This window comes from Rattus norvegicus, chromosome 3 (genome assembly GCF_021556685.1).
Source record: "Rattus norvegicus strain SHRSP/BbbUtx chromosome 3, alternate assembly SHRSP_T2T, whole genome shotgun sequence".
Classification (NCBI taxonomy): domain Eukaryota; kingdom Metazoa; phylum Chordata; class Mammalia; order Rodentia; family Muridae; genus Rattus; species Rattus norvegicus.
Genome location: NC_141536.1, coordinates 91,787,126 through 91,801,230, shown reverse-complemented (window position 1 = coordinate 91,801,230; position 14,105 = coordinate 91,787,126). Strand labels below are relative to the sequence as shown.

The 14,105-nt window shown below is 37.7% G+C and overlaps 1 protein-coding gene across 4 annotated transcripts in view; it reads left to right on the top strand.

Moving 5' to 3' along the window:
• Dnajc24 (DnaJ heat shock protein family (Hsp40) member C24) overlaps positions 1-13,692 on the top strand; it is a 35,299-nt gene extending 21,607 nt beyond the window's left edge. For 2 of the 4 annotated variants that reach the window (XM_087653279.1, XM_087653278.1), the window contains exons 4-6: positions 9,081-9,149; positions 12,124-12,244; positions 13,288-13,692. In XM_087653279.1, coding sequence (XP_087509405.1) covers positions 9,081-9,149; positions 12,124-12,244; positions 13,288-13,291 — 194 coding nt within the window. In that variant the 3' untranslated portion in view covers positions 13,292-13,692. The remainder of the gene's footprint in view (positions 1-9,080; positions 9,150-12,123; positions 12,245-13,287) is intronic. The other 2 variants (XM_087653277.1, NM_001191853.1) reach the window with 1 other exon arrangement.
• Positions 13,693-14,105: the final 413 nt, after the last annotated feature.

The window sequence follows — 14,105 nt, the reverse complement described above, 5'->3', positions numbered from 1 at the left end:
CCTTTCTACAGTGTAGAGATCAGCGTGTTGTCTATTTTTGTTAATATTAGGACCTAGTGAGAATACCTTTTTAAGGGATTTGCATTGATTTTTAAATGTGCCCTAAATATCTGGTCTTCTTTTTGGTGTATATATTTCTGTAATTAAGATTGTATTTCTGGCAGAAAGAATGTAGAAGTACCTTTGTTTGAGTACAAATTCTATCCATAGGGCCATCCTTATATAAGGGTTCACATGATAAGTTTCTATGACTATATTGGAGCTAGTGCATTTGAGTGTGTTGTAATGTTGAATGTGAGCTGGTCTAGCTTCATAAAGACACAGAGTTCTGCTATTGGAGATGAGAGTTTCTTCACATTTTTGTTAATCTTTACTAATGTGGGATACCAGTTTTTTTAAGAAGAACTCACACAAAACTGTCCTCTAAGGAGTGTAGGATGGGGCTGGAGCAAGGGCACTGGCCTGGGTTCAAGTCCCAGAACCCTTATAGCAGCTCATAACCATCTACAGCTCCAGTCCTAGGTCAGTCAAAGCCCTCTTCTGGCCTCTGTGGGCACCAGGCCTATGTATGGCACACAGACATATATGCAGGCAAAATCTTATTCACATAAAACCAAAAAAGCATGTAGAGACACGATGTTCAGTGTCTGCACTTTTGCCACTTGTAGCTTGTATATGACAAAGATCACGTGAATGAAACTGGCCAGAAGTCTACTTCCCAAAGGCTGAGAAGAGAGCAGAAATCATGAAGTTACTTTCTTCTTATGTGGCATGCAGTAGGGTAAACTAAAACCAGAAAGAACCAGGAAGCTGGGTTTATAGTAGGCCCAGGATTGCATACAGGGAGGCTTAAGAGATTGAGTAAGTACAAATGGTCAGTAGGGAGGGACTGACAAGCTGCTAGAACCACACGTTTCTTCTGAGCTATGAATGTGAATTTTAAGTTTTAGTAAGTTAGCGCCTGCAGCTTGAGGTGTCATAGGGGCTTTTGTAGGCATTGATGATATCACAACAGAAAAATTATGATTCAGATAAATAAACTTGACACTATATGTGAAATGCTTGGCCATTTCTTCAAATAGGTGAGCTAATTTCTTCAAATTAAGTTGAGCTTTTCTAGGATAGTAAAAATATAGCATTTAATGACACTTTCATATGTAATATAAAGTACATTCTTCACTAGAAGTGAAGCTCTGGAAATGAGTACTCTGTTTCCATTTTAAATGGCCACTGGCTGCTGTTGAGAGCACTCATATCTAAGTATGACATGCTGTATTTAAGTCTTTAATTTCAAGCTGTTCTCAAAAACTCTCATGATAAACCTGAATACTGATACTAATTTCTTCTTACTCATCAATATGTGGCTTTTCAAAAGCAAATGAATTGAACTTGAATCTCTAACAGGATTTAGATTTGCTGTAAGGAAACCTTTGAGGGTGCTAATTTGTTAAAGATCCGCATAGGCTAGCAAGAAGGAGAATTGCTCAAACCAGGTCAGAGCACTCAGCTTTTCTGGGTCACGCCGGGGGGGACATGGACTAGCTTTGTGATGCAGAACTCTTTGTGCATGTGGAGATGGTGATTGTAAAACCTTCTTTTACAGTGTTAAGTATATTTATGCCTATCTGCTATTGACTCGCTCTACTTGCTTCAGTGGTTGATGTTCAGTGCTTTTCCATGTGGTACTCCAGATACCAGAAGAGCCTCATTAGTATTGCCCACAGACATAGATGAATCCAGAAAAGGACCCTTGGCATTCATATTTTTTTGCTTCTCAAAAGAAACAACTAAATGGGTTATTTCTAATGAAAATGTGATAGTAGGGCAGATAGCCTTAAGTAAAACATTTTTCTCCTTGCCTTCTTTTCTTGGCGTTTTAGAGTAGGTCAGGCAAAGGAAAACACGTCTAGGAGGAAGAGTAATAATGGGTGTCTAGAGATCAGACATTTTGAAAACAGTGTTAACTAGTAAAAATAACTAGTTAGTTCCAGTTGGCGTATTTACTGTATTGTTGGTAATGATGTCTCTTAAACTGCTTGGAGCTTAGAAAGCATGTAGTTATTCAAGACCAGGCTTTGCATTTCAACCAGAGGTGTACTTGGAGAACCCTTTCAAGATGTGTAAGATGTTCACATGAACAGTGCTATCAAAAGATTTTGATGTCTTTGTAAATCTTGTGTGAGAATTTTCTTATATATTAGAAACATTAAAATAACAGAAATAACATGGAAATAACAAGGAGTATGATTTAATCGTTTTATAATGTTCTGTTGCACAGAGCTCAGTGTCTCAGTGTCTCCACAGAACACAGCTATGAGCTATTTCTGTTACCTGAAAAGGAACAAACTTCAACTAGAGCTTAAAATAAGTGGACTGTGTTTGGAATCCCTGTTGATACCTTTTATTAAAATACATCTTGCTCTCATTCAGTGTGTCTAATTGTCATACGTGCCCAAGTATGTAGATAACCAAGCAGCCTGGGCGAGAGAGATTTGCCAGAACACACAGCTAAGACGCTGCTCCTTGCTGGACATGGCCAGTCATTTCTGGTGGTTTATTATGCAGTTCACTTCATTTCTTTATTAGGATAAATATTTGAACATGGAAGATAAGGAAATAAATCTTGTACCAATGAGGAATGAATCTTTAAAACTCCACAAATATCCATGTATCATATCACCAAATCTTAAGTGTAAAATTGAAATTCTTTCTGAAAAGGGCTTTTATGTTTTAAGATGTATTATAAGAAAAGGGAAATGTGTTTTTAAATGTAAACAATATAAATTTGGGCTGGTACCATTTGAGGCCAGTAGATAATTGTGTAAATTATGTCCTAACACTGACCCATACAAAATACTTGAATTAGTCAGATTAGGAGTTCAGTTTGATTTTAGGAATTTCAAAATTGACTGTAAAAATTTGCTTCAGGTAAAAACTTGTAGATAAGCATCAAGAGATTTTTTTTTTCTTTGTCGACTGTTTCTGGGAAAAGTAAGTATGTGAAGTGATGCAGAAAATCCATCTAGACAGTTGAGACTGGTGTCTTAGGACGGACCGGAGAGCACTAGGACTCTCTGAGAGGGTCCCCTGCTCATCTGAGTTGTCACTATTTTTACCATGCAAAGTATTTTAAGAATATTTGTTATTAATTTTGAATAAAAGTTAACTAGTTGCTAATAATTAAAAACCTATTGGCAAAAATAATGTTTGTAATTCTGGAATGAGAGCACACCCCTTTGAAGTGTCTGACTTAATTAAACTGTATTTTCTGCTTTAATCACTCCCAATTTCTGTGTGTTTATTTGACCCAGTGGAAGTTGGTTGATTTAAAATCAAGACCAGTTGCCTCTTCCATTGTTTTCTTCTGTGCGTAGACTGGAGCGGCCTTGCTGGTTACCTCCAGGTCAGGCTGCACTTCTTGTCTTCTCCTTCCCTGTGTGCTCACTTCTTCCTCAGAGCTCCTCACTGTGGCTCACCAGCTCACCTCCACAGCTACTGGGCCTTTCCATTTCATGCTGCTCTCTGCTCCCACAGTCCCTCATCTGCCTCTCTCTCTGCCTCTCTCTGCCTGTCTCTCTCTTGGGGAGGCGGGTGTGGTGTATATATGTTTGATATTAATGCATCTGTTTTAATGAGAGACAGACAACTGTTATGAAACCAGATGAGGTGAGGAGTTCCTTCCTCCCTCCCTCCCTCCTTCCCTCCCTCCCTCCACTTGAAGGAACTTGAAGCATCTTCCTAACGATGAACTAGGTTTTAGTCATTTTCTTATGCTCTGGTACAGAGTTCAATGGGAAAAATATGAGATATTAACAGTTAAAATAGTATTTTTGCATACTAGAACTATAGTAACTACCTTTTAAATATTATTTTAGTACCCTCGTGAGGAAGATAGCATTATCTGTTTCCAGAGGAAGTCAAAAAGCTTCTTGTGGTTAGTTAATTTCACCAAGGTCACACAGCTAGTGATTGATAGCAAGGGATTCAAAGCAATTTTCTTGAAGTTTTAATTATGACTTTTGCACAACTAGTGTATGGGCCACTGTTTTTTAATCTCCATAGTCAGAGAAGAGGCATTTTGATGATCTGAACAAGAGACTGGCCCTATATCTGCTACTGTTCTATCTGTTCTATAGTAAAGCCGATGGAATTCAGCTTTTGTGTTTCATTTGGTACCCATCTTATCCTTCTTCCCCCTCCTTCCTTTGCTCCCTTCCCCCACCTGTCCCCATAACCCCCACCATGGTCCTCACTCTGAAGCCTGGGGTGTCCTTGTGTTTTTTGTCTTCTGCCACAGCCTTCAGAATGCTGGGGTCACAGATGTGCTCTCCAGACCAGGTTCATTTGTTACCTTTCCTGAGAACCAGTTTTACCTCTAGTTTGTAAAAACCCCGCAGTTCTTTTCTTCCGTGTGGAAAGCATTATAATTGTGAGTATAATTTCATCTGGGAAAAGACTGTAGGCCATTATAATTTAGCAAACAATTTTCAAATTAGGTGTTGCCCAATCTCAGCCCTCTGAGAACAGCATGTAATGGCCAGAAGTGAGTTCTCTCTAATTCTTCCTATTGGGGAAAGCTAATCTCTGTAGTGAAATGGTTTTAAAATTATATGATTCTTAAAGTTAAATTACGTGTCTAAAGAGAAAAATTCTGAGCTACACCTATATGATAACACTAGAATTTGCCTTTAATTTGTATATACACAGCCTTTAAAAATATTTATTTTTATGCATTTGAAATTGCATAGCAATAAAAGTAGTGGATTAACTGCTACATCAGAGTACTTGGGAGTGTGATGGCCCTTTGAATAAATGACATTGCCACAGATGAACAGGACTCACAAGTCTGCAGATGCACTTGATCTCTTGGCCATTATTCAGTTGAATGAGACTTTAAACACCTCAGCCATAGTGAATAGTTAAGGCTCACTTCCTAGAGTCTCAGATTGCTGCTGTTTAAAATTTTACTTACTTGTTTTTCTTTTCCTTTTCTTTTTTTTTCTTTCTTTTTTAAATTGTAGTTTTGGTAAGAAAGTTTACTGGGATCAGAAATTAATTCTTTAGATATTAAAGGGTTGTTTTAGAAATTCGATTGTCATTAGGAAGAAGTTTTTTAAAGACTGGACTTCTCATTGTTTTATAAGAAGTAAGGAATATTTATTGATTCTCAAATGGGGCTGAGGAAACTTTTCCTCTTTACAAGGCTATCAATGACTCAGCAAGAGCTCTGGTGAGCTTGACTGAACCAAGCTGCTAATAGTTATTTAATGTTATTCGTCAGTGTGAAAGAATCGCTGTAGATTTTCCTTTTAATCTCTTTGAATTGCAGGCTCATAAACCTCTCTGATGAGCCCTGCCAGTGTTGTCTTAGATCCCACTGTTGAGACAATGGAGCCACAGAATTCTTTCACCTCTTGTTGTCAGACAAACCCAATAGAATGCAAGGTCAGAAGGGCTTATACTTCTAAAGATTGAAAGATTCTTTTTCAAGTAACCACATAAATTATTTGATTTTATCATTATATTCCTCAGGAACCTCACTCTAATTATAATGCACTGCTTTTGATACATAACAGTAAAATTGGAAGGTGGGGAGTTGGTGATTGTCTTGTCTCATTTGGCTAAGCTTGTCAGTATGACAGAGTGTGAACAGACCTTAATATTCCTAGATAGCTTCAAAAGAGTTGAACCCATTTTTAAATAAGCAAATTGTGTAGTCACTAGATAGAGTGAGCACACCAAATGCTAGCAGTGTGTTCTTTACAATTGGCTGTGTGTTGCTTTGTTTTTTGGTTTGTTTCCTGTTTTTGTTGTTTCATTTTGTTTTTTTTCCCCAAAAGTTGTTGCCATTATATAGAAAAACAAAAGATTGAACTTTTAAATCTTGTCTTAAATCAAGTCAGTTTCTTTTCTCAATGTTAGTATTTAATTTCCACAGGAGAATCTTGAGGTGGGATTTGCAGTTCTAGATCTATTAAAATGTTTCATAGCAGTGAACAAAAAGTGTTTATCCGTGTGTGTGTGTGTGTGTGTGTGTGTGTGTGTGTGTGTGTGTGTGTTACTACAAAAGAAAACAAACTCAACTGTTTTGAAGATGTCATGCCCAATTAATACAAAATTATCAACCCCCTTTACTTTCAGGGCTCCTGCAAAGTGACTTTTAGTGGATAGGGAAGAATTAAGATTTTTAATTATAACCCCAATGGTGGACAAGCAAAGAGCATTATTTTAATAGAAAGAAAAGAAACTATATTGATTTGTTTGTTCTTCTTCCTTGTAATTGCAGTGGGGGTTGAGTGGAATTTGTGTTGCCCCGTCCTTGGACACCTGCCTCTCAACAAAGGGCTATGGTCACCCCCACTGACCACATTTAGATCCACCTTTTACTTTCCTGTACTGGATCTGCTCATTATACAGTTCTCCAGGGGTCCAGTGTTCCCGTGAGTCAATCACCCCAGAAGTTGTTAGATTATTTTCTTGCTGGGGTCACAAAGGATAATAACTAAAGGATAATAATAAAGTAATCAAAGGATAATAACTTTTCTTTAAAAAAATAACTTTTCTTATTTCTAGCTTCCAAAACAGGACACTGAGGTCTCAAATAAACTGCCTTTAAAACTTTTTGCTGACGTGTAACATGAGTAGATGGAGAGGTGCAGAAATTTGTGTCAGGTGATAGATTGTTTTCACCATAATCACACCGATTTAACCAGAAAGCCTGAGACTTCTCAGCAGCTCTCCTTGACCCTCAACAGCAAAAGGAAGGTTTTCTGGAATGTTTTGTTTATGTCAGATGCTGATTTCTAAAACCAGAGTAATAGATTTTTTTTTTTTGGTGCACATAGTATTAAATAAGATCTCCATGTTTCCATAGCCACAGAATTCCAAAATATTCTTTTCAACTCGGATCTTTGGCAAAGAACTAATCATTTTTGTGTTCTATTTTCTCTTTCACCATGAGATGGGCTATGCTAATCTTTTAACCAAGAATAGATGCTACTTTAAAAGCCCTGCACATAGTGATAAAGATGAAGAGAAAATAATGAACTGTGGGAGGAATAATAGAGTAGCACACAAAATAGTAACTAGATCAGAATAATGGTTGCTTCCCAGTAGACAAGCAGAACAGTAGGATGCTGAAGGGCTTGGCAGGTACATTTGCAGGACACTTCTCATTTATTATTTATTTTTAAATACAGTAGCATCATGTATATTTATAATTGTTTATCTTTTTAATACAGTTAGTCTATTCTAGGTATCCTAGATAGGTCAGGCTGAGAAAGGTGATTCTCCCAATCTGCATTGCTTCATTCGTATGCCAAGTATAGATAAATACAGTTTACTTTAGTAACTTGGTTGCAAATTGATAATGCTGTTAGTTCTCCAAGTGGATCTTTTCACTATGATTATCCTCTTCAGATATTTTTTAATTCTAGCAAAGTTGACTTTTCTGAATAAGAGATTAAACCATAAGAATTTATTTTTCCTTTCCCTGAGACTCAGATTGAAATTAAAAAAAAAAAAATGGGAAGACCCTTGAGCAGGATTAAAGGCACACACCTTTAATCCCAGCACTCTTGAGGCAGAGGTAAGTGGATCTCTGTGAGTTTAGGTCTGCCTGGTCTACAGAGTGAGTCCCAGGACAGCCAGGACTTCACAGTAAGACCTTGTCGCAAAGGAAAGAAAAAAGAAAAAAAATGGGAAGAACAAGTCATGCAGGCATGGTGGCTCCTATAATCCCAACATTAGAAGCCAGAAAGACTGCCATGAAGTCAGGGCCAGCAGGAGCTGCACACAGTTCCTTCAATGAAGCCTGGACAATAAAGTAATACCTGGTCTTTGGGAGGGGGAAGGAGAGAGAAGAGGGGAGGATAGAGGGAGGGAAGATGGGAGGGAGGAAGAGGAAAAACCAGAACAGGTAGGCAAGTATCTTTGTATAGAATGTGGAAAATACTTTGTTTTGTTTAGAAACTACTTAGCATACTATAAATTATGTATAAGCTCTTCAGTAGGAATAGATTGATGGAAGGAAGGGCTACCTGGACCACAAGAGAAAGTCTGTGTCTGGATTTTAGGGACAGTTTAATAGACTGTTGGTACCCAGTAAATATGATGTAGTATAATATTTGACATACGTTAATAGAAGAATATGGAAGGTTCAAAATATTGTATAATCTTTTCATCTATTTTTAAATTGTGTAACTCACCAATAAATTCTGAGCAGGCAGTTATTAAATATAATTAAGTTGCAGGCATGCACACAACAGAACAAAGGGACGTGTTCTCAGCAAGTGAACAGGAGACTAGTGAGACAGCTAAAGAAATTTTCACTGGAGTTGGGGGAGGTTGCTGAATTTTAGTAATGTGTCCACCCCTCCCCCAAGCATTATCTTCTAAAAGAACAATACACACATACAGGATTTATACAATGCCCTTGAAAACAGAATCAAGGCCACCTGTAGTTACTTTCTTTGCTCAAAGTCTACATGTTTTGTGAGACTTCAAGCTTGCACTAACCAGACCATACTCATGAGATTCCCAGCTCCCTAGGCTCTCTACCTGTAGAGAAACACTTTGGTCCAGATAACAACAGAAGATGCATAGCACACAGTTATTGCCAAAGTGTAAAATCCTTTCTCCTTAGAGTCTTATTATTCTCCTACAATCAGATGACCAACAGCCCTCAATGTTTTTGTAGAGCTTTGCTCTTTACAGCACCTCAGGCATGATCTCATTCGATTTGAGGAATACCCATTAGTCTGTTTGGGCTGCCATAACAAAACACTACAGGCCAGGGTAGCTAAGCACAGTTTATTCCATGGTTCTGGAGGCTGAGAAGTTCAATGTGTTGGCGAGTTCTATTCCCCACAAGGGCTATTCTGGCTGCTGCTGTTCTTTGTATGGGCTTTCCTCTGTATCGGAGTGGACATGGGATATGACCTCTCTGCCTCCCTCTATGCCGATGTCAGAAGCACTAAACAAGTGTGAAAATGGTTCATGATACAGGTTTGAATGGCTGCACGGTAGATGCATTATCAGCATTCTTCACGATCAAAATCGTCTCGCTTTATATTTTACAGAAGATGAGCTAAGAAATGTGGGGCCAGTAGATGCACAGGTACACCTTGAAGAGATGTCCTGGAACAAAGGTGAGATTTGATCTAATTTTGTCTATCCACACTGAAGAGATATATAGGAGTTTTTTTTAATATAGGAAAAAATGATATCAAAGCCTTAAATAATGGCTTTACCTTTCCACGTTTTTATTCACCTTTCCTAGTTTTGCTTACTGCAGTATTACATGGCTCATTTCTCAGTGTTCTCTATCTCAGTTAAGTATAGAAGGCTTTCTGCTAAGACTGAAACCCCAGTGATCGTGATTGTTGGGGTAAGGGCGGCAATGGGGGGAGGATGGGGAGGGGAACACCCATAAAGAAGGGGAGGGGGAGGGGTTAGGAGGATGTTGGCCCAGAAACCGGGAAAGGGAATAACACTCGAAATGTAAATAAGAAATACTCAATTAATAAAAAAAAAAAAAAAAAGAAAGTTTCTGGCTTTTGAATATCTGCATCTACATGTAACAATTTTCCCAAGAGTTTTCATAGTTTTTCCAGTAAGCAGCAAAGTTAACACAAGATTTCACACAAACATGAATAAATAAGTAAATTATGCAGAATCAGAAAGAATTGTCCTAAGTATAAATATATGTACAAAAAAATACTCAAGTTAATAAAAAAAAATCCAATAAAAGAAAGAAAAGAAGGAAAAAAAAGTATAGAAGGCTTTCTTGTTCATTTTTTAACTGCTTTGATTTTTTCATTATGTATAATATGATTTTTAAAAAGTAAAAAGTGGTAATATTCTTCATGCTAACAAACTCTTGTCGGAATTTCTTTTTGCTTTATATAGAATCTGAAACTGATAGGACCAGTCTTTTTAATGATCTCAACTTCTGCTTTGAAAGAGACTGTGTTTCTCTTTACCCTTGATTTCACTATTTGGTTTTGTTTGAGCCAGGGTCTCGTGTGTAGCTTGATCTCGTCTCATTTGAAACAACCTAGGTTAGCTGAGAATGACCCTGAGCTCTGAACCTCCTTCACCCACTTACTGAATGTTGAGGATAAAAGCACAGACCTCACTGTTAGGGGGTGCTGGGTTTCTCCAATGCTGCTCGCACTTTCCGACTATCCTTAGGAAAATCTATCATTCCCCTTGCCTTTCATGTCATGTCTTCCTGCCCCTTTCTTTTACTAGAGTATTAAAACTGTAGTAACCAATGTAATTCCCACATTCTTCTGTTCTTTGCAATTGTGGTTACACATCATTACATTGGAAAACACCTTTTAAATGGAAGCCATGAGTATTATACTTCAGTATTTCTCTAGGAAAATAAAGTTCTCATTTACTAATCATTTCTTATATACTCTCAACTACAGAGTTATTTTTTAGCATGGGGAACAGTTCCTGTAAAGGCTTACAGAAGTTCACTAATGAGTGTGGTGGTGTGATAAGCTTCGTTTTTAATGGCAAAGCCTTTACCTAATGCTCTAAGGATGAGAGTCATAAGCATTATTGTCTTAGAAATCATGTTTTGCCTATAGAACCAATCTATGTCTAGCAATCCCAATGAAGTTCTGGGGTAGAGAAGCTCATGTTTACCATGAATAACCAGAGTTCTGGGGTCTTTGGTGGAATCATTGCGGTAAGAGGAGGAGCTTCTCTTGTGGAAGCTACAGTGGCTTACTCTTCATTGCTAACTTGTGGACAAACTAGAATGTGACATTCATTAAACATTTGTTCAACTAAATATATTTTTAAAAACTATAATTTGGAGGTTGGAGTATATATACCTGTGCCTTCCATTTAGATGGTTCAATGGTTAAAAGCACTGCTTGCTTTTGTGGAATTCCCAGTACCCATGTGGCAACCCAGCCCCTAACTCCCCACCCCCACACACTGTGGGGTATCACTTGCCTATATGCAGGTCACAGGTTGATAGGATATTCTTTCATTTGCTTCTTCACCTTATTTCTTGAGAGTCTTTTCACTCAGTCCAAATCTCAGATTGGCTAGTCTGGATGGCCAATGAGTACCTGGGTTTACCTGTCTCTGCTACCCATCAGTACCCATGAGTATCAGGGTGATAGGTATGTGTGCTACAACTGGCCGTTATATGGGTGATAGGGATTAAATTACAAGTCCTCATGTTATCAAGTTAGCACTTTATTCATTGAGCTATTCCCCAGCTTCTAAAATAATCTTCATAGCAAGGAACAGAACTCCAGCTACATCCAGTGAATCAGTAAGAAGTATAGTTAGGCCAGGGCTGTCACTCATTGGTAAAGTGCTTCCCATGCATGAGGCCCCTTGGTTTAATCCCCATTACTGCTAAGAGAAGAAAGGGGAGGATTAAACTATAGAACATATTTGATGCTCATGTATAAGGTAGGTTGTAAAGGTAGAAATTATCGTTATCCTCCCCTGAGAAAATTGAGCAGTAACTGTATAGTCTGGATTATGATAGGAGCATTAAAAAATTACTGTAGGTTTTTAGCCAACTCTTTTAGGAAAAAGCAAGTTTAGAAGAATAAATTTTTTAAAAGGGGGGAAAGAGTACTCTTATTGTAATACAAAGTTAAATAAGGTCTATCAAGTATGCAGGTTATATTATTGGGATTCTTTCTCTCAGGATCATCTTCACAGTGGCCTTGGGTGGCAATGCTACAAAGAGGAAGCAGTTGTAAACACAGGAGAGACAGGGCCCAGTATCACATTTTATTATGAAAACACATTCCTGGAAGCAATGGGGCACTGAAGACTAAGCTTTTCCAGACAATAGCTTTGGTTGTTTTGTGGATTTTTAAAGTAGAAATTGCTGGTTTCTCAGTTGTGTCATGTGATGTTTCTCTGGAAACTGTCTTGTGGGAGAATGTTTTACTAAGAACAGACACATGGTGTTTTTCTGGAGGCAGCCAAGAAAAAGGGCATGTGATGTTTTATTAGAGTGGGTACTTGAGAGAACACAAGATGTTTAAAATATATATAAAGGGCAGTAGATGATGCTGGATGGTATTGGTACGCCTTGCCATCCTTTGTTCGTCATCATTTGTCTTCACTTCATAGAGAGAAATGCACCAAAAAACTTCCGGTGGTGTTGTGGCGGCTTCTTGCACTTCCTCGGACTCAGGCCAGCTGGCAGAGCCTTGTGGGTGGACCTGTCATTGCCAATTTGTAAACGCTGTTTGTGAGTCCTGCTGCTACTGAGTCATAAATGTTTGCTGGGAGATCAGACGCCGCGGCTGATTCAGATGACCTTACCTGCTGATATCCTGATGATGCATATTAGATTTACTCCAAAGAAATAGTTCTAAACAAGTCCACATCCTCCTCTGCTCTATTAACCTTTCCTTTCCTCTACCTTGGTGGGTGGTAAAATAAAGGGGACATTAAGACATTTAAAATCCTCATGAAAAATAGGTTTTTCAAAATCTAAATGTAGAGATTTTCATACATTGTGCCAAAATTTGTTTATATGAAAATACTGCTTTAGGACCTCAATGAAGATAAGAATAAATTTCAATCAGATATGAAGATGAAAACCTTTAACAAAACTCCAAGGTGACCGACCCATGGTGTTCTCTATGCCACTTATGGAGCATGTCACCTCAGATTACTTCTCAGTGTCCACTGAAGTAGTTTTAAAAGGCATATTTGCTATGGGGATTTACCTTAAGAAATCTAATGGCCAATATATAATAAAGTAAGATAAAAATGTATAAGTGAAAATCAACCTTCAATTTTGAGACAATACAACTATTCACTTTAAAAACATGCTTTCATTAGTTATATCTATGTTGCCTTAAATAGGAGGCATGTTTGTATTTCTAAATTCAAAAAGAATTTTTTGTTATGGAGAAATCAGCATCTTAAATGTATTGCTTAGAATAATATAAAAATTTAAAGATTCTTAAGAAAACAGAAAATTCTAAGTAAATTCTATAGATTACTCAGAGCATAGCTTGCCCTACCCCCATCCATGAATATTGAATACAGAGTCAGAGCACTTGTCCATTGCTACTTCAGATAGAGAGACTCGTCAATAAATATGTTTTTCTATGCAAAATAATTTTTCCAGCTCCCTTTTAAACAGTTTTATCTGTACCTGGTCCTTTTTTGTTTGTTGTATTTTTTTTTCCAGTTTCTCCAGAACATGTCCTGTATTTTGAATGGTTTTAGCAAAATAGATGACTGTGAATGTCTGAGGCATTATTTTTGTATTCTTTGCAGATGAGGAGTCTTTCTCTCTGAGCTGTCGATGTGGTGGGAAGTACACTGTCTACAAAGATGAAGCACAAGAAGCAAACCTTATTTCCTGTGATACGTGCTCACTGATTGTGGAACTCCTTCATCAGAGCTGAGCTGAGTGTTCATCCCTGGGGTGCTTTAACTACAAGGAGAAGGATGCTTTTTGTTATTAGCTGTATAATTTGTGAAGATGATGAAATCTTCAAGCAAAGACCACCAGATTAACAAATAAATTCAGTTGTTTATATATCTAAAATGTAAATTATAGGATATTACAAAAAAGGACTTGAGTAATATTTTTGCATTCTTAGCTAACAACTTTTGTTTTCTCTTTGGTACAAACCGATTATTTGCCTTTTGAAATATAAGTATCTTTTTCAAAAATCAGGAAGAGTATTCTTTATAGTTATTAAGGGTTTTGCTTTTTGCTTTAATCTTTCTGCATGTACATACGTTTACGTGTGTGTGTGTGTGTGTGTGTGTGTGTGTGTGTGTGTGTGTGTGTGTGTGTGTGTGATCTGAGAATCTGTGAGGAGTTGATTCTTCACTTCTTCCCCATGTGGTTCCCAAGGGTCAAATTTGGGTCCTGAGACTTATGGTAAGTTCCTGTACCGCCTGAACCATCTTGCTGTCCTTAATTATGAAGTTATTCATCTACAAGATGACTTTTTAGTTGTTGAATTATATGTCTGTTGCATACCTGCTTCAATAACTCAGGCATTCCAATATGATTAGAATTTTTGTGAATGAAGTGTGAGCCCAGTTCTGCCCTAAGCAAGGCTGGATATGGATCTCTATAA